The sequence below is a fragment of the Panthera uncia genome, assembly GCF_023721935.1.
Source record: "Panthera uncia isolate 11264 chromosome E2 unlocalized genomic scaffold, Puncia_PCG_1.0 HiC_scaffold_20, whole genome shotgun sequence".
NCBI lineage: Eukaryota > Metazoa > Chordata > Mammalia > Carnivora > Felidae > Panthera > Panthera uncia.
Window position 1 is genome coordinate 21,557,414 of NW_026057589.1, and position 18,946 is coordinate 21,576,359.

Sequence of the window (18,946 nt, forward strand, 5' to 3'; positions counted from 1 at the left end):
TCGTCCCTCCTTTCCAGCCTGTTCTGTCCTGGAGCCCTAGTGGAAGACGGGTCTTAACCGGCCGATTCCGATCTCAGCCAACTTCGGGTGGATTCCTGCTTCTCAAATCCTGAAACGACTCCTCGAGGGGGACGTGGTCATTATCCCCACTTTACAGATGAGGACACTGAGGCCCCAGAACTTTTCCTCCTTGCCAGAGCATCCCGTGCGCTTCCACGGGTCCCAGTGTGACTCCTGCCCCCTCTCTGCCCCGAGGGGCCCCACCTCTGGCGGGGTCCGCGTGTCCCGGGCCTGCTGGTTAGTAAACACCGGGTGACTGATGGGGGCGAGAGCGGAACAGGGGACACGTTGGGGCACGAGCACGGCAGGACGGAATCCTCTACGACCCGGGCCCAAGTGCCTGTCACAGGAACAGCTGTCACCTGCCGCATCGGACGCCATGGGGGGCGTCCCAGCACAAACAGCACCCGGGGAGAGTTCTGGAATCGTCTGCCAGCGTTTTCAAACGGCCTGCGATGAACTAACGGAGGGATGGTGGTCTGTCTCTTTCTCTGACTTGAACCGGCTTGGTCCTTTCCGGAAAAAGTAAAACCATTCTTTTTTGCGGGCGTGGGAGTGTCTTACAAAGGAACAGGAGAGTGATCACAAGTACCTGAGGTTCCTACCCGTTGACTTAGGCGCAGGAGAGGAGTCTGTAACACCTGGGCGTGTCAGAGGAGGTGCGCGTGTGCCCGTGTGTGTGCAGATATATACTTTTTGTCTCTTTCCCAGGCTTAATCATGTTCACGGGCTGGCTGCAAGGAAAACAGCTTCTCAGCATGTTCACGATCGGGGTCAGGTAAGGGCACGGACCTCCCCTGGGAAGGCGGGAGCGGGGAAGACCCGGGAGCAGGACCCCGGCCTTGGGTGGGAACGCTGTGGGTTTGAAGCCTGTCTCTGCCACGCCCTGATTCTGTGACTCTGGCAAGTGTGTTGGCCTGAACTCAGTGTCCTGGGGGGGAGCAGTGGAGGCCAGCCTGCCCCACGTGGCAGGGACCCCACCGCCTCCGGGGCAGGGCAGGAACTCTCCCGTGCGCCACCCCTCCCTCGCCGGCCCCCGGCCCCCGCCGTGAGGGCCCGCTGATGACTTATCCGCACCACCCAGGGCTGAGGGAGCCAGATCACAGAGTTTGCGGGCTGGTGGGGAAAGTAAGCGTAAACACGTCAAGTGAACGGTAATAAAATAATCACAACTCACGATCAAGGCCACAGAGGAAACCGTTGCAGAGGGAGTGCAAGGGAGGTAGGGAGAATGTCCCCGGAGGGTGGCCCAGGAACATCCTCTGAAGGCTGTCGAGGAAGAGCCTGCGGGAGAAGGCGGGAAGGGGGTTCCGCCGGGAGGACCCAGCCATGTGCATCTGGGGACAGCAAGAGGACTGGCTGGGCTCCCTAAGCAGAAGCACCAGGGGCGTCGGTTAGGGGACGTGTCACCGGGCTTTTTTGGGGCCCCTTTCCCTCCCAATTCTAAATAGCGTTATCAGAATCTTTCCCCACACGCATGGCGAGCCATCTTTTTTGGCAAAGCGTTGGCCATTCTTGACATAGAGATGAGAGGTGACAGGGGTGCGAACCCCAACTTGCTGAGCCAAGAGGGGGCCAGGGGGCGTGGGCAGCTGGCTGCACTGTGGAACGTGGGGTTCAAGGTCAGGGCGGGCTTCCTGGAAGAATGGGCCATTGAAGAGTAGGGGTTTCCAACGGTAGCCGGAGGACACGAGGGTCCTGGGGTCACAGGTGCACGGACTCGGTGGGTCTGGGGGGCGCCTGGGACTCTGCGTTCCTAACCAGCCCCCCGGGGTGCTACTGCTAACTCTAAGTGGTGACCCAGTCTGGGCTCCAGCAGGAGGCGGGGCCAGGGAAGAAGGGTGAGCCCCTGATAAGAGTGCTCAGGTGACTAAGCCTTCAAGGGCAGGTGTGGTGGCCGAGGGACAGAGAAGCCTGAGCCCTGGGGGGACTCCTGGAAAAGCCAGAGCACTCCAAAGCTGTGACACCTAAGGACCTCCCCTAAATAATGACACATGCCATTCCCCTCTTCTACACGGTGGAAAGTTCTGTGAGCCGAAGACTTACAGATTTCCAAGTCGGTAACAGGAGAGGCCCCGTGTCCATCCCTGCCCGCCCTCCCCAGAGCCATTGGTTGGTCATTTCTGGCCCCCAGTCTCAGTGTTCGTGCCACCTGACCTATCCCACGACAGCCACGTCTCACTTGCCGCTCAGAGGCAATCTACTCTGTTCGTTTCACCTGTGACTTTGAAGCGACGAAGGCTTTTCCGTTTGTAGCAGAGTTAGTCGCTCGAAACCCCTGAATCAGAAGGCAGAAATAGCAGGGTAGCCAGCGAGGAAGAGATTCTCGAAAGAAGTAACATGAGAGCCGCTGTTTTAAACACTTTCTCTTAATTCCCTCTGCCTCGAGTGACATTCAAGGTGATCCAAAGTATACTCGCTTTTCCTGGTCCATGCTAATCTTTATTAGTCTGTGGATTAATTTTTTTTTTTATCACGCAAGCATCCAAGTACATACAAAAATGCCCTTCCCACGCCATATGGGGGGGAGAAAGGCCCCGTCGTACACCCTCTGCAAATGTTTGCTTAGCTAGTGTGCCATAAAACCGAGGAAGCCTTCTTGCTGGCACCATAGAAACTGGGCACAGTCCTTTGACCAAATTCAGTAATCTTGGTTCATATAACCGGCCCCTGAATGCGCCATTGTTTCTGGGGAAAAGGCCACCGCTCGCGTACCGTATTTCTTCGATTTCAGACACATTGTCTTTCCCACTGTAACTCCTCTGAGGTCGGACTGCCTCTTACACGTGAGGCGCCTGGGGGGCTCAGTCGGTTAAGCGTCCGACTCTTGGCTTGGGCTCAGGTCACGATCTCGCGGTCCGTGGGTTCGAGCCCTGCGTCGGGCTCTGTGCTGACAGCTCGGGGACTGGAGCCTGCTTCCGATTCTGTGTCTCCCTCTCTCTCTGCCCCTCCCCTGTTGCCCTCTGTCTCTCTCCCTCAAAAATAATCAGCATTTAAAAAAACAGACTACAGTACAGCGTAAACATGACTTTTTTATGCATCGGGAACCAAAGGTCCACTTGATTGGCTTTTGGTGACGGTCGCTGTATTGCCGTGGCCTGGAACTGACCAGAGGTCCTCTGAGGCGTGCCTGTGTTCACTCATTCCTATTTGTTCGTCCAGCAAATATTTACTGAATGCCTGCAGTGCTTTGCTGATGTCCTGGTGCAGAGCCCGCCCCCCTGAAACTCTTCATTCCCTCCCCCCCCCCCCCCCAGATCAGCAGGAAGCCCCACACCAGCCCTTGGCCTCAGCCACGCCCGCTCAAGAGTGTGGGATGGAGAGTCAGTCTGCCACGACGTTCCTGCTGCCAGATTTTAGCAGAAAGAGCCCCTTCCTGACATCCTATCGCATGTTGACACGCTGCCCGCAGGAAGGGGTCTTAGGTGCTTCATCCGGGTTCAGGTTCCCGAGAGAGAGAAGCTCATTGGTTCAGCTTGAGTCACATGTTCTCTTCTAATCCAATCAGCCATGGCTATGGGGGGTGGGGTTACATGTCCTAATCCAATCAGCCATGGCGGGGGGGGGGGGGGGGGTGTCACATGGTAGGGGAAGAATTGGAAGGATAATAATGTAAGTGAGCAGACACCCAGACAGCTAGGCTACCACAGGCAAAGGCACAGCAGAGTCACTCTACCTCCTTCAACTTTAATTTCCTTGTCTGGCTCTCATCAGAAGTGTCTAAACAACCAGACCAATGAGAAGTGAAATTCAGAGGACCCAGACGGACCCTCCGAACCAAAAAATTCCCCTTCCCGCTTCTTGCCCAATTCTGGAAATTCTTCTCATAGGACCCAAAGACTTTTCTCTTTAGTAAACGACAACAATTTAAACACAAAGGCGCTTAAAAGAGGCAAAACAACTGAGAGACTAATTTATACTAAAGTGTGGATGTCTGATAGGGACGGTCCCACCCCAAGAACAGGGTTTCGCAACAGGAGAGCTTAGAGCAATGGATGCTGAAGAAGGAGACAGGTGCATCATGGGATTGGGAACAGAGACTCGAACCGGGACGTTGGGGACACCAGAGACATACTTCCCCGGGGAAAAGTGTTGCCGACCCCAGTTGGGATTCGTGTCGTCCTTAAGTGCATGTTAAAGGGGACCCATCTGGCCTTTTGATCCAGCCTGGCGGTGGCTGCCATTCCGGAGGGCCTGCCCATCGTCGTCACGGTTACGCTGGTCCTGGGAGTGCTGCGGATGGCCAAGAAGCGGGTCATTGTGAAGAAGTTACCGATCGTGGAGACGTTAGGTGAGGGACTCCGCTGGCCGAATTCCTGCAAACGGGATCGAATGGGTGGGAGTTCCGCCTGGGTGTTTCATCAGCCTGAGAGGTGATGGTGATGATTCCTCTTGGCCGTAAACCGGGGTTTTCTCGTGCCAGGTTGCTGCAGTGTTATCTGCTCCGATAAGACAGGGACTCTGACGGCCAACGAAATGACGGTCACCCAGCTGGTAACGTCCGATGGGCTCCACGCCGAGGTGAGCCCCTTGCCGATTTACCCGGTTCCAGCCAAAGGCCTGCGCTGCCAGCCCCTTTCCTTCGTGAAGAAAGCACACGGAACCTTCTAGCAAGCAATAAGGAAGAAACAAACATGGGTGGTTGTATAGTTTCCCTGCCACCCACAGCAGCAAGGAACGTGACCGAGTTAAGGGGGCCACCTTTATGTTTTCACAATTACCTTTTAGTCATAAGCACGTTATGTAACGTAGAAGTTAAAAACACGGTTACCCATGATCCCCTGTGAGAAACTGATCGTGACGGTCCCTTTGGGTTTTTCGGTCTCCCTCCTGTACCTCTGGCACAGTTACAAGCTCCCGGAATGTGCAGTTTTGTTTCCTGCCTCCCCCCCCCCCCCCCACAACCCCAAACCTTCCAGATTAAGGGGCTCTTTTCTGTGTTATTACTTTGTTTTCTTAACCATACTTTTCCCTGGTTCCTGAATAGCCCATGGAATCGGCTTGTTGCAATTTCTTTGTTTTTAATTCTAATTTTTGAGAGAGCGCGGGAGCAGAGGAGGGGCACCGAGAGAGGGAGGCGGGATCCCAAGTGGGTTCCGCACAGGGAGCGGAAAGCCCGAAGTGGGGGTCGAACTCACGAGCTGCCAGATCATGACCTGAGTCGAAGCCGGATGCCCAACCGACTGAGCCCCCCCCCCCCCCCGGGCGCCCCAAGCTTATAGAAATTTCGAAAGCACGGCACTTAGTGAGGTTTTCTGATTAACACACAGTCTGCGGGGCCCGTCCTCCTGCTTGCAGCCTTGTTGGTGGGTAGGATTGTGTCCTTGGGGTGGGTCTCCCAGAAAAGAGATGAGGGGACAACCGGGGGCGTGTATTACTGACACGTGGTGACATCCTCTCTGCGGCTTTGCCCTGCAGGTCAGCGGAGTTGGCTATAACGGCAAAGGGACTGTGTGTCTGTTACCCTCAAAGGAGGTCGTGAAGGAGTTTAACAACATCTCGGTGGGGAAATTAGTGGAGGTGAGTGTCAAAGCGCCTCGGGTGGAAACAGACATTTAAAAGGAGCTGACGGTTATTCTCTCAGAAGGGAGGAACAATCGATGGCTCCCGGTGGCTGGACCAACCAGTTGTTGGCGACCATTGGGCCTCCCGCCCCGCCCCCGCCAGGGGTCAGGTGTCACAGGGGCCCAGAAAGAGGTGGGAACACCGGAAGTAAGAGAGAGCTGGAGCCCTCCCTACTCCTCCCTGCCTGCTGGACAGGCTTTAAAGAGGTGCCTGCAGAGGGTGGGTGTTCACTGAACGCCGGACGATGAGCCTGTTTAATTGTCGACACGAGTTGTATTAGCCGGACTCACGCCTCCCACACACCCGGTGCCCTCCGAGGTGTGAACTGAGCTGCTGTCTTCTAGAATTTGTCGTGAGCTGTGAAGGTCCCGCCTCACTGGTGCCACTTAACTATCCCAGCACCCCGTCGAGGCCGAGGCCCGTCCTGTGATCTCAGTGCGCAGGTTAAGAAACAGGCTCAGAGAGGTGATGTGCGTGCCCAGGAGGGAGGGAGCTGGGATTCACCCCCACGCGCGTGTCGTGTGTTTCCTTCTGTTATTTTCGTTGTCTTTTTAAATTGAGAGTGACGGGCCTGTACCCCAAAATTCTCCCCTTAAAAAATTTTTTTTTATATTTATTTATTTTTGAGAGACAGAGAGAGACAGAGCACAAGTGGGGGAGGGGCGGAGAGAGAGGGAGACACAGAATCCGAAGCAGGCTCCGGGTTCCGAGCTGTCAGCACAGAGCCCGACGCGGGGCTCGAACCCACAAGCCATTGGATCATGACCTGAGCCGAAGTCGGACGCTCAACCCACTGAGCCACCCAGGCGCCCCAGAATTCCCTGCTTCAAATTAAGCATACGGTTCAATGGTTTTAGCACCTTCACAGAGTTGTGCAGCCACTGCCACGTCTAATTTCAGGACACTGTCACCCCAAGCAGGAACCCCGTGCCCATCAGGGGCCACTCTTATCGCCCCACCTTCCCCACCATCCGGCCTGTGACAGCCAGGGTTCAGCAGAGTCAGTAAATGTTCACTGTGTTTATTTTGAAGAGCAGGGACTGGGATGTATTTTAAAGAGCACGTCTTGCCCCTCACGCCCACCCCGGCCCTCGCCCCCCAAATGGGTCAAGCCTGCCGCGTGTGGCTTTTTCACATGCCTGAGTGAGCCCAGGACCCCGAGGGGTGCCAGCTCCCAAGAGTTAACTGCAGATCTTCCAAAATCCCGCCTTTCAGGCAGGCTGTGTGGCCAACAACGCCATCATCAGAAAAAACGCCGTGATGGGACAGCCCACGGAAGGTGCCCTGATCGCCCTGGCAATGAAGGTAGGGACCCTTTGATGGTCTACACCGGGAGGGCTTCTGCTGGGGGCTGAAAGAGGGGCGGAATTCGGGCGCCCGTCTGAGCAAATGAGGAGTGGAGAAGCTTAGTAACAATGGAGAGAGTGGCCCCGAACATCCTTAGGCTGTCGCCGGCTGGTGGAGGAGATGGGCTCTGAGATGCTGTGTGCTTCTGGAACATTCTGCAGGCCTCTAACCCTTCCCGACCATCCCACAAGAATCCTGGGGCATCCCGTGGCTCAGACCCCACGGAGGTGCTGGGGAGACAGAGGAATGACCCATCTGGTGGCCCCCGAGGTCCCGTGCAGGAAGACCCCTTCCTTTTAGTGCATTTGACGGATCGCAGGGCTCCGTGGTCAGACCCTGAGTCTGTGACTTTGCAGAAATGCCCCCATTCTGTGCCCAGAGCTAGGCGGGGAGCTGCTGCCCCGGATGTTGAGGGGTGGGCGGTGGGTGGGCCGGGTACCTGCTCCACCTTGGGCACAAACGGGAGGTCTGATCACACCCCTCCCCAGAGGGACCCAGGCCCACCTCGGGGTGCCTGTCCTGCACCAGCTGACCCCCGCGTCCTCCTCAGCCCCTCTGCCCCTTCCTCCTGCTGCCTCTGGTGCTGGGGCCCCTCTGTCCTTCCTCCCACGGCTGCCTTGGGCTCTCCCTTCAGGTTTACTTCCCTTCCCTCGCTCATCCAGGCCCCCAGGACGGCTTTGCCGTCTGTCTGTTCCCCTGTCCCTCCCCCAGCCCAAGACCCAGCTACCCATCTCTGCCGGGTTCAGGCAGACAGTGCTGCAAGGTTGGATTGAGGAGGGGGAGAAGAGTCACCCTCTGAATAAGTCCCTGTAGGGGTGCCTGGGTGGCTCAGTCGGTTAAGCATCCGACTTCGGCTCAGGTCGTGATCTCACCGTCCGTGAGTTCGAACCCAGCGTCGGGCTCTGTGCTGACAGCTCCTGGAGCCCGCTTCGGATTCTGTGTCTCCGTCTCTCTCTGTCCCTCCCACGCTTACGCAGTGTCTTCCTCTCTCTCTCTCAAAGATAAATATTTTAAAAAATAACTGTAGGGACACCTGAGTGGCTCAGTGGGTTAAGCAGACGACTTTTAATTTAGGCTCAGGTCATGAGTTCGAGCCCTGCATCAGGCTCTGTGCCAACAGCGCAGAGCCTGCTTGGGATTCTCTCTCTCCCTCTCTCTCTCTGCCTCTCCCCTACCGTCTCTGTGTCTGTCTCTCTCTCAAAATAAATAAACTTAGAAAGTTCCTCTAACTGTAAACAAGCTATGTTAAGAAACTGTTACAATCAGGGAAGAAAACTCTTTCCAGGATGACAGTCATACCGACTAGACCTTACTGCCTCTTCTGAAAGGTCCCCAGCTGGCCCTGTTCAACCACAGGCTCCCGTCCGGGACGGGGACAGTGGCCTGACTGTCCCAGCAGGAGAGAACCCCGGTGTGCGGTCTCCACCCCTGCTCCCGCCGCCTGCCTCCCGTGCAGCCCAGAGAGGACCGATGTTCCAGAACTCCCTCTCCTTTACGGGTCACGATTTACTCTTCCGTGGGCCGGAACCAGTAGGGGAGCCTGGTGACAGCTGACATGTATGAAGTGCCTCCCGTGACCGTGTGGCAGGCTCGGTGCTCGGCGCTCTATGTTTATCATGTCTGTCCTCAAACCCGTCTCAGGGTCGAGGTCAGTGGTTCTGAACCATTCTCCACTGTCACGCCCTTGCTGGTTTCCCCGGAGTGGCTGAAATAAAGGACCGCCACCTGGGCGCCTGAAACAGCAGGAATTTACTCTGTCACGGTTCCCGAAGCTGGAGGTCTGAAAGGAAGGTGTGGGCAGCGCCCTGGTCCCCTCCCCTCCACCTGTGATCAGTCGTGCCACATGCTCCTTGGCTCACGGACACGTCTTCACGTGGCCCTGTCCCCTTCGTCCAAGGACCACCCGTCTTATCGGATCTGGACACACGCTAATGACCTCATCTTAACTTGGTTCCACCCCCCGAGACCCAGTTTCCAAACAAGACCACGTTCGCAGACACTGAGAGGTTAGGACGTCGACCCGTCTTTTGGAGGAATGCAGGGTCATTCACAAGACTTTCCCGAAGAGCCTTTTCGGGCATTTTTTTTCTTCCTGATCAATCCCCATGAGATTTAATCCCACAGATAGACTCTCTGTCCGGGTACTGTATGGATAAAGGAGTAGATTTTTGCCTCCTCAGAACCCATTTTCTCCTGTTGAGGCGGGGGGGGGGGGGGGCGTGGGATGCATGGGTTGGGACTGGTATAGAGCTGGGGAAACTGAGGCTCAGAGATGTCAAGTAACTGGCCCGAGAACGGTCCGCGAATGTCAGGCCTGGCAAGGACCCCGGGCTGTGACAGCAACCCACCCCACTAAGCAGGGCTTCTTTGGGGGGAAACTGCTACCTCTTTGAGTCTGGAACATTCCTCCTGGAGGGGAGCCCACGGGCTTTTGTTTCTGAGCACGTGTTGGCCAGAAGCAGTCGCCAGGACCAGCTGGCACCCCTGGAACAAGAGATGAGACTTTTTTTTTTTTTTTTTCCTGGGTGGGACTTTTGAAAGCAAATGGACTTCCTCTGTGAGCTAAATGCTGGGATTCCTTACCTGCCAGAAATGGTTTGACGAATGAATAACGGAGGCGGCCTGAGCTTTGCAACGAGGCTGGCTCAGGATGACTCACGAGAAGCGTGGCATTTGCTTTTCCTAGATGGGCTTAGCTGATGTTAAGGATTCCTACGTGAGAAAAAAGGAGATTCCGTTCAGCTCGGAGCAGAGGTGGATGGCAGTGAAATGCAGCCCCAAGACGGCGGTGAGTTTTCTTCTCTGCCCCTTCCCACCCTCTCCCCTGCACCCCGAAGGAAGCAGAATACAGGTGTCGAGGAGGAAAGCCGAGCGCCCCCAGCTCCTTCCACGGAGGGTCAAATACAGGACCGTCCGGCTGATGGCACTCAGACCTTTGATCATTCGGCGTCTCCTGCCGAGATTTTTGTCTGAAACGGTGGTTCTCAAGGCGGGCTTCCCAGACCAGCAGCATCCCCCGGGGAATCGGTTAAAAATGCAGCTTCTCTGGATGTCAATTTTTTAAAAATTGAAAACAGAATTTAAAACAAAATGCAGATTCTCAGGCTCCACCCGGAACCCCTGAGTCCGAAATCTCGGGAGCGGGAGCCGGTAGTCACCTGTGCGTGCGGGGAATTTTGACGTGGGCTCCCACTGTTAGCGGCAAACCCTCTTGCTAACTTGGAGGTCCCTTCTTAACATCCTGGTGCTGAGTTCTTTACACGTATGAGTGCCTCAGATCGTCACCAGGTGGGGACAGCCCTTCAGCCCTGCGGGGGAGCAGGAGGCGCATCCCAGCACCCACCCCAGATGGTGTGAACGGCAGGCTCACGCATCATATGTGCGTGCACACAGATACACCCTTGCGCTCACCTTCACATCTTTTTTTCTCCCCAAAGACCCTGGTAATATATTCTCACTGAAATAAATTCTAGAAACGTGACTTAAAAACGGAAGTGCTGTATAATCCCGCCCTTCGTGTCTCCCGACCCAAGGCAGCCCCCCTCCACGGTCTGGGATGGGACCTTTGAGGTCCTGAAGATGCACAGAGCGACGTACGGGGTGGTAGTTTTAAAACTAGGTCGCGCTGTGTGTGGGGTTTGTAATCTGCTCTCTCCCCTTTCAGTGATGTCTCAGGCATCTTTCCGTATCGGTTCACACAAGCTCGTCCCCCCGCCCGCCGTGAGCTTTCAGGTGCCATGCTAATGCCGGGGACAGTGTGACCCGGGCTGTCACGGCGCCTTCCGCGTGGAGCTTACCACCCGCAGGAGACCGAGCTTAACGAATACACAGGAGAACGGTTCGGGGCTCGATGAGCCCCGTGCAGGGGTGAACAAAACAGAAAGGGGACCTGCCCTCGGGAGGCGACAGTCCCAGTGGAAACGGACGTCCCGCAGTCAGTCACACACGTAAAGGCCTAACAGTGGCTGGGGTGTGGCTGATGACACGTATGGGATGCTCTCGGTGACATTAACAGGGCACCTGATGCACAGAGAGGCTGCGGATCAAAGTTCTCCAAGGAGCCGACCCAATGACGGCAGCCGTTTTCCTTTTCTTCTTTCCCAAGGACCAGGAAGACGTTTACTTCATGAAGGGAGCCTTCGAAGAGGTGATTAATTACTGTACCTCGTACAACAACGGAGGCCTCTCCCTGCCACTGATGCCCCAGCAGACAGCCTCGTGCCAGCAGGAGGAAAAGAGGATGGGGTCGCTCGGCCTGCGGGGTTGGTACCTCTCGTCCCCAGCGCCGCGCTTTAAGCGTGCAGCATTGACCTTCCGGGTCAGTGGTCACGTGAAAGGCAGAGAGGGGGGCCCCCCCCCCCGCCCCCGGCCCACCTCTGCCACCATGTGACACCCGTTAGTCCAGACGCGGCGCCTGTGGGTTTCCCGACGCGTGACTGAGGCGCCCCAGAAACGCTGATTTTCCCGATTGGTCGTCCTGCTCGTCGCCCACGGTCTGGAAAACCCAAAGCTCTTTCGCACCGAGGCAGACATTTCATTCCTCGGCCGTTTCCAGTCTCCTGCATCGGGGACGCCGCCTTCCCCGATGAGCTGGAAACTTGGGTTTCCCACAGTGCCTGTCCGTTCTCAGAGAAGCGCTCTGGAACCCGTGGGTTCCCTCTGGGGAAAGTGAGAAGCCTGGGGCCGGGTGTCAGTTGCCTCGGGTTTTCCCTGCGGGAAACAGACGTTGTAAATGGCTAGCAGCTTGCTGATAAGGGGGCGAGGCGAGGCGAGGCTGGGACAGAGCCTGGCAGGGTGGGGAGGGGAGCCTGGGGAAAGGGAGGCTTGGCTCCCGCAGCCCTGGCACCTGTACCAATGGTACACGCACCGAAACAGAGTCAAGGCCGGGACGAGCTCACAGACAGAGTCCTCCCACCCCTGGGGCCCGTGGGGGACCTCCCACGGCTCTCGGTGTCTCCTCAGTGCTGGCCCTGGCTTCCGGACCCGAGCTGGGGAGGCTGACTTTTCTGGGTCTCGTCGGAATCATCGACCCTCCGAGGGCCGGCGTGAAGGAAGCGGTGCAGGTTCTCCGCCAGTCGGGCGTGTCCGTGACGATGATAACGGGAGATGCCCTGGAGACCGCCTCTGCTATAGGTGAGTGGGGCGCAGTGGGCGCCGGGCGGGGAGGGGTCCCCTCCCACGGGGCCGCTCCTGCGGGTTAACCCGCCCCCACCCACCTGCTGTGAGCTCGCAGAGACCCTGAGGTTCACGGGCCGGCGCCCCCCCCCCCCCCTCCGACAGACGGTTGTCTCTAAAGTGTCGGCAGGTGCCCCGAAGGGGGCAGAGCCGGCCGCGGGCGTCTCAGCCGTGACCTCACCGCCTCTTCCCAGACAGCATCTGCCCGTGTCCGGGTTCTGGTCTGGTTCTGTGTGCCCCGGGAGGGTCACTGAACCACCGTGGCCTCCGGGCTCTTCTCCCACAGGGGGCCGGCCACCCCCCACCCCCCACCCCTTCTCGTTCTTCTTATTCACGTGATTGGTTCTCCCTGCTCTGTCTCAGGGCACCCGGCGCTGTGAAAAAATCAGACTCTAGAATCAGACAAAACCACGTCAGGTCCCAGCATCGCCGCTCGGCAGCTCTGGGACCTGGGGGAGGTCACTCCCCTCCGTTTCCTCATCGTTAAAGCAGGGACAATAAGGCCTTAGTTCTGTGGATGGAATTGGGATCGTGTCGCGTAGCAGGTGCTTGGTGGGGTGGGGGTGGGTAGCCGTCGCGGCTCCGCTGTGGTCGCGGTCTGCGGCCCAGGCGGGGCCTGATGTCAGGCAGGGGGAGTGAGGGGCGGGAGCGGGCCCTCAGAGCAGGCTCTCCGCACCTCGCAGGAAGGACTATTGGCCTGTGCAACGGGAAGCTGAAGGCCATGTCCGGGGAGGAGGTGGAGAGCACAGGGCAGGACGAGCTGGCTGGCTGTGTCGGGAAGGTGGGGTCCTCCCGGGGGGCTCGGCGGGGCGGGGCCGGGGGGGGGGGAGTTTCAGCCCCAAGTTCACGGACTCTTCTCCGCCTCTGCGTCCAGGTTTCTGTCTTCTTCAGGACCAGCCCAAAGCACAAGCTCAAGATCATAAAGGTAAGCTGTGTGCCTCATGCGTCCGTTGGGGTCAGTCCAGGGCGGTGGCTCTGCCCCCGGGGGGAGGTCCCGGGTCCGCGCTGGCAGGAGCGTCGGCCGTCCTCAAGCCGTGCTTCTTTCTCTAGGCCCGGGACGGCTGCACCAGGCGGGGCCTTTGCCCAGCCCCCGGGGAGGGGAGAACGGGCTGTCCTTGGCCACGTACAGCAAAAGCAGGAGCAGGAATCGGGTGGTGCGGAGGGCAAACTAAAAAGCAGGGAGCCTCTGTTAGTCGAGCGCTCTGGCATTATTCTTCTTACCGAACTCCAGGCCTCAGTTTCCCAGTCTGTAAACCGGGGTGGTTTACAGTTTCCCAGTCTGTAAACCGGATGACGTCAGCCAACTCACAAGGCTAGTGAGAGGATTCCAGGAGGCCGGGCCGTGCGGCTCTTGGCGTAGCACCTGGCACACGGCGGGTGCCCGGTGGAGACTGGACGTGATTTTCTGCCTGTGTCCGGGGGAGGGCGCTGCCGGTGCGCTGGGTCTCCCCCGCCGGGAGCGCTTTGAAAATGAGCTCTTGGGGCGCCTGGGTGGCTCGGTCGCTTAAGCATCCAGCTTCAGCTTAGGTCGTGATCTCACGGTTCAGGAGGTCGAGCCCCACATCGGGCTGTGCCGTCAGCACAGAGCCCGCTTTGGATCCTCTGTCTCCCTCTCTCTCTGCCCCTCCCTTGCTTGCACGCACGCGCTCTCGCTCTCTCTCCAAATAAATTTTAAAAAAGAGAGAAAGAAAAGGTGTTCTTTGGCTCTGTGCTGTTTTATTCTTCGTGCTGTTTGGGGGGCTTTAGTTCTGGGAGGAAACCTCCATGCAAGCTATTCCTGAGAGAAACCTTAATCCCATGGGGCACTGCGTGGTTTCAGGGGTAAGTTGTGGACTTTTGTTTGTTACTGGAGAACACGAATGAGCCTTCGCTCACCTCCTCTTTCCAAAGGCTTTGCAGGAGTCGGGGGCAGTCGTGGCCATGACGGGGGACGGGGTGAACGACGCGGTCGCCCTGAAGTCTGCGGACATCGGGATCGCCATGGGGCAGACGGGGACAGATGTCAGCAAAGAGGCTGCCAACGTGATCCTGGTGGATGATGACTTCTCGGCCATCATGTGAGTGGCTCCATGGCTGGTTTTCAGCGGCAGAAATGCCCGCGGTGACCAGCTGCCCCCCTCGGGACATGCCCCCCTCACGGCCTGAGGGTGCATCCGACGGGCGAGCCGGGGTCAGGCGCACAGACAGAGGCGGGCTCCGATGTGTTGGCCGCAGCACCGTCTGTGGGGAAATCCTAGGCCACCCTAACTGCCGACAGCAAGGGCGGGAGTGCCACGAAGCCACGAAACATCACGTTTTGGGGAACGTTTTAAAGACGGAGAAATGCTCACATTGTGGGGTTAAGTGGAAAACGCTAAGAGTGAGCATGTGCGGCTGGAGGGCCGTGTTTGTGCAGATGCGTAGGTTTCATGCGCTGAAAGCGACGAGCGACAGGGCAGGAGCGTCTGTGAATTGTTGGCCCTCCCGTGATGGCAAGCTCCCGAGATTGCAAAACACCTGGTTTCTTGTTTCCCTTTTCTCTGTTTTCTTAACAACTTTGCCTTCCCTCTGGCTCTGATTTTAATCCATTCTAATCGAGCCTTTACTCGTAAATCCATTGTAATAATTGGGGGTGGCACGGAAGTTTTCTTAAGCCTGCTGTCAGAACTCTGAATGAGCAAAAACTGAAGTTGGGTGCGATTTCTGACTTTACAGAGGAGTCTTGTCTTTGTAAATGGATTGACTCACCCTAGGAATCCTTAGCCCCCTTCCCCCTTAGTTAAAAAAAAAAAAAAAAAGCCCGAAGAGGTTGTTAAAAAAAAACTTTTTATTTTTAGTTTTTTTGCAAAAAAAAAAAAAAAAAAAGTTAGCAGGAAAAAAAAGGATTAGGCAGTTTTCTGCATTCGTGACTCAAGATCAAGGTTTTTAAAGGACTTCTACAGTTTTCTAAAAATACCAAGGATGGAGTTTTCAGCCTCCTAATTCTCTCCCCGCCATGCCACACCCCTGGGGCGAATTAGCAGGTTTGATCCGTCTTGCTGTGCCTGTCGTCCAGATGCATCTCTGGGTTGCATTCATTCAGTGCTTCCCAAGTCCCGGGTGAGGGCGGGGTCCCTGGGCTCAGGCAGGAGAATAATCTATGGTCTTCGTACAGAGGGTGATCATGGCCTGCGGCCCAGGCCCCGCGGCGGGTGGTCAGGCCACCGTCCTCCTGTACCTCTCTGTCCTGGAGCCGCCAGCGGGGGGAAGGGGAAGGGGCGCCTGTGTGCGAGGCCACCTCCGGTGACACCATCGCTCCCTCCCACGGCTGCCGGAGGTGCCCGAACGCTCCCAGCGGGCCCTCTGCGAAGAAACGCTCTGTCCTCTTGCAGGAACGCGGTGGAGGAAGGCAAGGGGATTTTTCATAACATCAAAAACTTCGTGCGGTTTCAGCTGAGCACGTAAGTTCAAGGCCAGCGTCTCCGAGGGCCGTCGGGCTGCGTGTGCGTCCGGCGTGCAGCCATCGACGGTGCCCGGTGTGTGCCCGCAGGAGCATCTCGGCCTTGAGCCTCATCACTCTGTCCACCGTGTGCGACCTGCCCAGCCCGCTCAACGCCATGCAGATCCTGTGGATCAACATCATCATGGACGGGCCACCGGCGCAGAGGTGAGGCGCCGGGCCGTCCGCAAGGTTCCGCCGCCCGCCCACTCTGCCGCCTCGGGTCCCTTGCACCGAGTACGGGACACCGTCCCCAGGAGTCCTGCAAAGCCGGTGTGGCGCACTGTGGGGAAGACTGCCAGCGGGATGCCCTGGGCATGGGGGGAAGCACCTGCGTGGGCAGCCGGGGCGGGCGGCGGAGGGGGGGATGTGCTCCCTGGGTGACTCCACGCCTCAGTCCCTCTCTTCACGTCCCCACTTGGGAGATGTCCTCTGTGATCGCTCTAACAGCAGCCCCTGGGCTCTCCCTCCTTACCCTGCTTTATTTGTCCCTAGAGGAGAAAATACGTATGTCCTTGTTTATCTGATTATGACCCGTTTCCCCTATGGCAAGGTTTTTGTTCCTTGTAGCATTTCCCAGCTCCCGGGACGGTGCTTGGCACACAGTAGGTGGTCGGCGAGTTAGTTGCTGGGTGGATGGGTGAGAAGGGAGGGTGAGGGTAGCTGAACGGGCAGGAGGAAGCACCACCTTCGGAGTCGGGGAGCCAGACGTCCAGGAACAAGCGAGGCACTGGGTTCGAGCACACAGTACGTGCTGTTGTTGATTATATATGTGTGTGTGATATAAATGTGATACATATATGTTACCATGAATTATCACAGTTGTCGCCGCTGAAGGCAGGAGTCCCGCTTTGTCCCTCCGGGCCCAGGGGGAGGTCCCTCTTCACACGCTGGGAGCAGGGCCGGGAGGCAAGCTGGCCGCAGCCCTATCTGCAGCCGGCTTCCTCCTCGGTGCCCGCGTCCCGTCTTCCGCTGGTCTAACCCCAGTCCCGCTGTTGCGCAGTCGGCTGAAGGCGGGTCCCTGGGGGGCGGCGTCTGGACCCCGTTTCTCCAGCCTGCTGGGCGTCCCCTTGTGATGGAAGCTGTGCGATCATGAGGGGTGACCCAGAGTGGCTCCGGGACGGTGGTGTGGTCGGCTGGGGGGTGGTTTTCCTCCGCCGTGCTCAGGGACGGGTGTGTGGCTGCCCCGGGGGCCCAGGCCGGGGGGGGGGGGGGGGGGGGACCTTGGAAGGGGTTAGGGCGAGGGCAGAGGATGTGAGGGGCGGGCTTCCAGCAAGGACGGAGAAGCCCCCCTAAGAGTGGGACCGGACCGAGCGCCTGCCAATGACCTGGGGGCACTTGGCCAAAGCGCCCTCTGTGCTGTGTCTTCGGGGCTGACCTGAGAGCCTGTACAGCTTCAGCACTTTAAGTGTCCTCGTGGTTTATGTCAAGGTTCCCCTGTCTTGTTCCGAGCAGCCTGGGGGTAGAGCCGGTTGACAAAGACGCCCTCCGACAGCCACCGCGGAACGTCAAGGACACGATTCTCAGCAAAGCCCTGATCCTGAAAATCCTCCTGTCGGCTGCTGTCATCATCAGCGGGACCCTCTTTATCTTCTGGAAAGAGGTGGGGCAAGTTCTCCCTGGCTCGGCCTGTATTCGCTCAGCCCCTGTGGTGGGAGCCTAGCGGCTGTGCACCAAGCACCGGGGATGGTCCCCGCCCGGGCGCCTGGGGCTCCGGCTCTGACTGGGGAGACAGGTGCACATACAGGGGGCTGTCCCTGAGGGGGGGGCGGGGGACCAGGAGCTGACTTTGCAGAGGTGGGACAAGGCGGAAGGATAGGAGGCCCCCCCTACCCTTCCCCGGGCAGGGAAAAGAAATCATTTTGTTCTAAAAGGGACCCGATGCCCCTGCTGCTTTCCATGGTCACCAGGAAACAATTTGCAATCTATTAGAAGGAAGTCCGTCTTATTCCCTGGAGGTGATTATTTGAGGGAGCTTAGGGGCCACCTTTCGGCGGCTCCAGGGGCCCCCGTGCTGACACGCGGTGCTCTCGGTGGAGACCCAGGCAAGTGGGGGCAGGACACGGGACCACCGCAGATTCTGTTTTTCTCCAGCCCCGCCCCCCAGAGGAGGGACCTTGCGTTTTCCCCAGTTCTCACCTGCCCGGGAAGGTGGTGTGGCCACCCGTGTCCTGTGCCAGCACGGTGGGCCTCAGTGTGGGGGGCCCCCCAGGGGCTCTGGAGTCAGGCTCCAACTCACGCCACCCCGGCCAGGGCGTCTGCGGGGAACCCTGGGACAGTGACAAGCTCGGGCAGGAAGGACCCGCCTCCCCTCAGGCAGGGAAGGTTCTCACCTTGGCTCCAGGCCAGGCCCGGGAGGAGACCGGCCTCAGGTCCCTACAGCAGCACCAGGGAGGGTGTGCGTCCTCTGTCCGTGACACTCAGTGGATGCAGCTATAGTCCTGTCCTGTCCCGGGAGGCAATGGCACCTGCTGCAGGAAGGGATGCTCCCTTTACCTGTGCAGGGTTTCAGCTCGGGGGGCGGGGGGGGGGGGGGGGGGGGGTGGTCGTGAGACACCCCTCTTACTCCAGCCCAGGGGGCGGTCGTGGTCAGTTCCTAGTGGAGCCGCTCTCTGCTGGGCCGTCCGGGCCCCTCGAGTTCCTGCTCCCTCCGTGCTCATCATCACGAGAAGCACCCCCCCCCTTCCCGGGGCCCGCCCACCCTGTGCTCCTCTTTGTTCCAGATCCCCGCAGACAAGGCGAGCACCCCGCGTACCACGACCATGACCTTCACCTGCTTTGTGTTCTTCGACCTCTTCAACGCCTTGACCTGCCGCTCTCAGGTGAGCCCTGGGCTGCCCTCCCCTCCCTTCCTGGCGGGACCCAGTCGCGCTCTCGGTGACGAATGGTGCGGCCGCGGCCAGAGTAGGCCTCTGTAAGCATCGCCGTCTGAGCCGTGGCTTGTGACCCGGCTGACACGTGCCCTTCTCCTCCCACAGACCAAGCTGATATTTGAGATCGGCTTTCTGCGGAACCCCATGTTCCTGTACTCGGCGCTGGGCTCCATTCTGGGCCAGCTGGCCGTGATTTACATCCCGCCCCTGCAGAAGATCTTCCAGACGGAGAACCTGGGTGCCCTCGGTGAGTGGGCGGGGACGTGAGGGGTCAGCAGAGGCCGGCACCTGCCGCCTGGGCGCCGACATGCGGTTTTCCAGGTGCGAAGTCCCTACGTGTGCCCGGCCGGCCGCACGGGGTGGGAGGGCGATGTGATGGGGTCGTGGAGTACACGGGGAACCAGAGGAGGAGGCACCTCCACCGGGGGCAGAAGGGGACACGGCCTCCCGGCCCCCCCCGTCCCAGGGC

The 18,946-nt window shown here is 58.4% G+C and overlaps 1 protein-coding gene across 1 annotated transcript in view; it reads left to right on the forward strand.

Moving 5' to 3' along the window:
- The window catches only part of ATP2C2 (ATPase secretory pathway Ca2+ transporting 2), a 61,922-nt gene that overhangs the window by 42,056 nt on the left and 920 nt on the right, over window positions 1-18,946 (forward strand). The window contains exons 11-26 of the mRNA XM_049622719.1: window positions 772-838; window positions 4,227-4,351; window positions 4,484-4,581; window positions 5,479-5,580; window positions 6,841-6,930; window positions 9,659-9,760; window positions 11,078-11,234; window positions 11,935-12,105; window positions 12,831-12,928; window positions 13,022-13,072; window positions 14,038-14,204; window positions 15,498-15,566; window positions 15,656-15,772; window positions 17,060-17,207; window positions 18,328-18,426; window positions 18,583-18,724. Coding sequence (XP_049478676.1) covers window positions 772-838; window positions 4,227-4,351; window positions 4,484-4,581; window positions 5,479-5,580; window positions 6,841-6,930; window positions 9,659-9,760; window positions 11,078-11,234; window positions 11,935-12,105; window positions 12,831-12,928; window positions 13,022-13,072; window positions 14,038-14,204; window positions 15,498-15,566; window positions 15,656-15,772; window positions 17,060-17,207; window positions 18,328-18,426; window positions 18,583-18,724 — 1,803 coding nt within the window. The remainder of the gene's footprint in view (window positions 1-771; window positions 839-4,226; window positions 4,352-4,483; window positions 4,582-5,478; window positions 5,581-6,840; window positions 6,931-9,658; window positions 9,761-11,077; window positions 11,235-11,934; window positions 12,106-12,830; window positions 12,929-13,021; window positions 13,073-14,037; window positions 14,205-15,497; window positions 15,567-15,655; window positions 15,773-17,059; window positions 17,208-18,327; window positions 18,427-18,582; window positions 18,725-18,946) is intronic.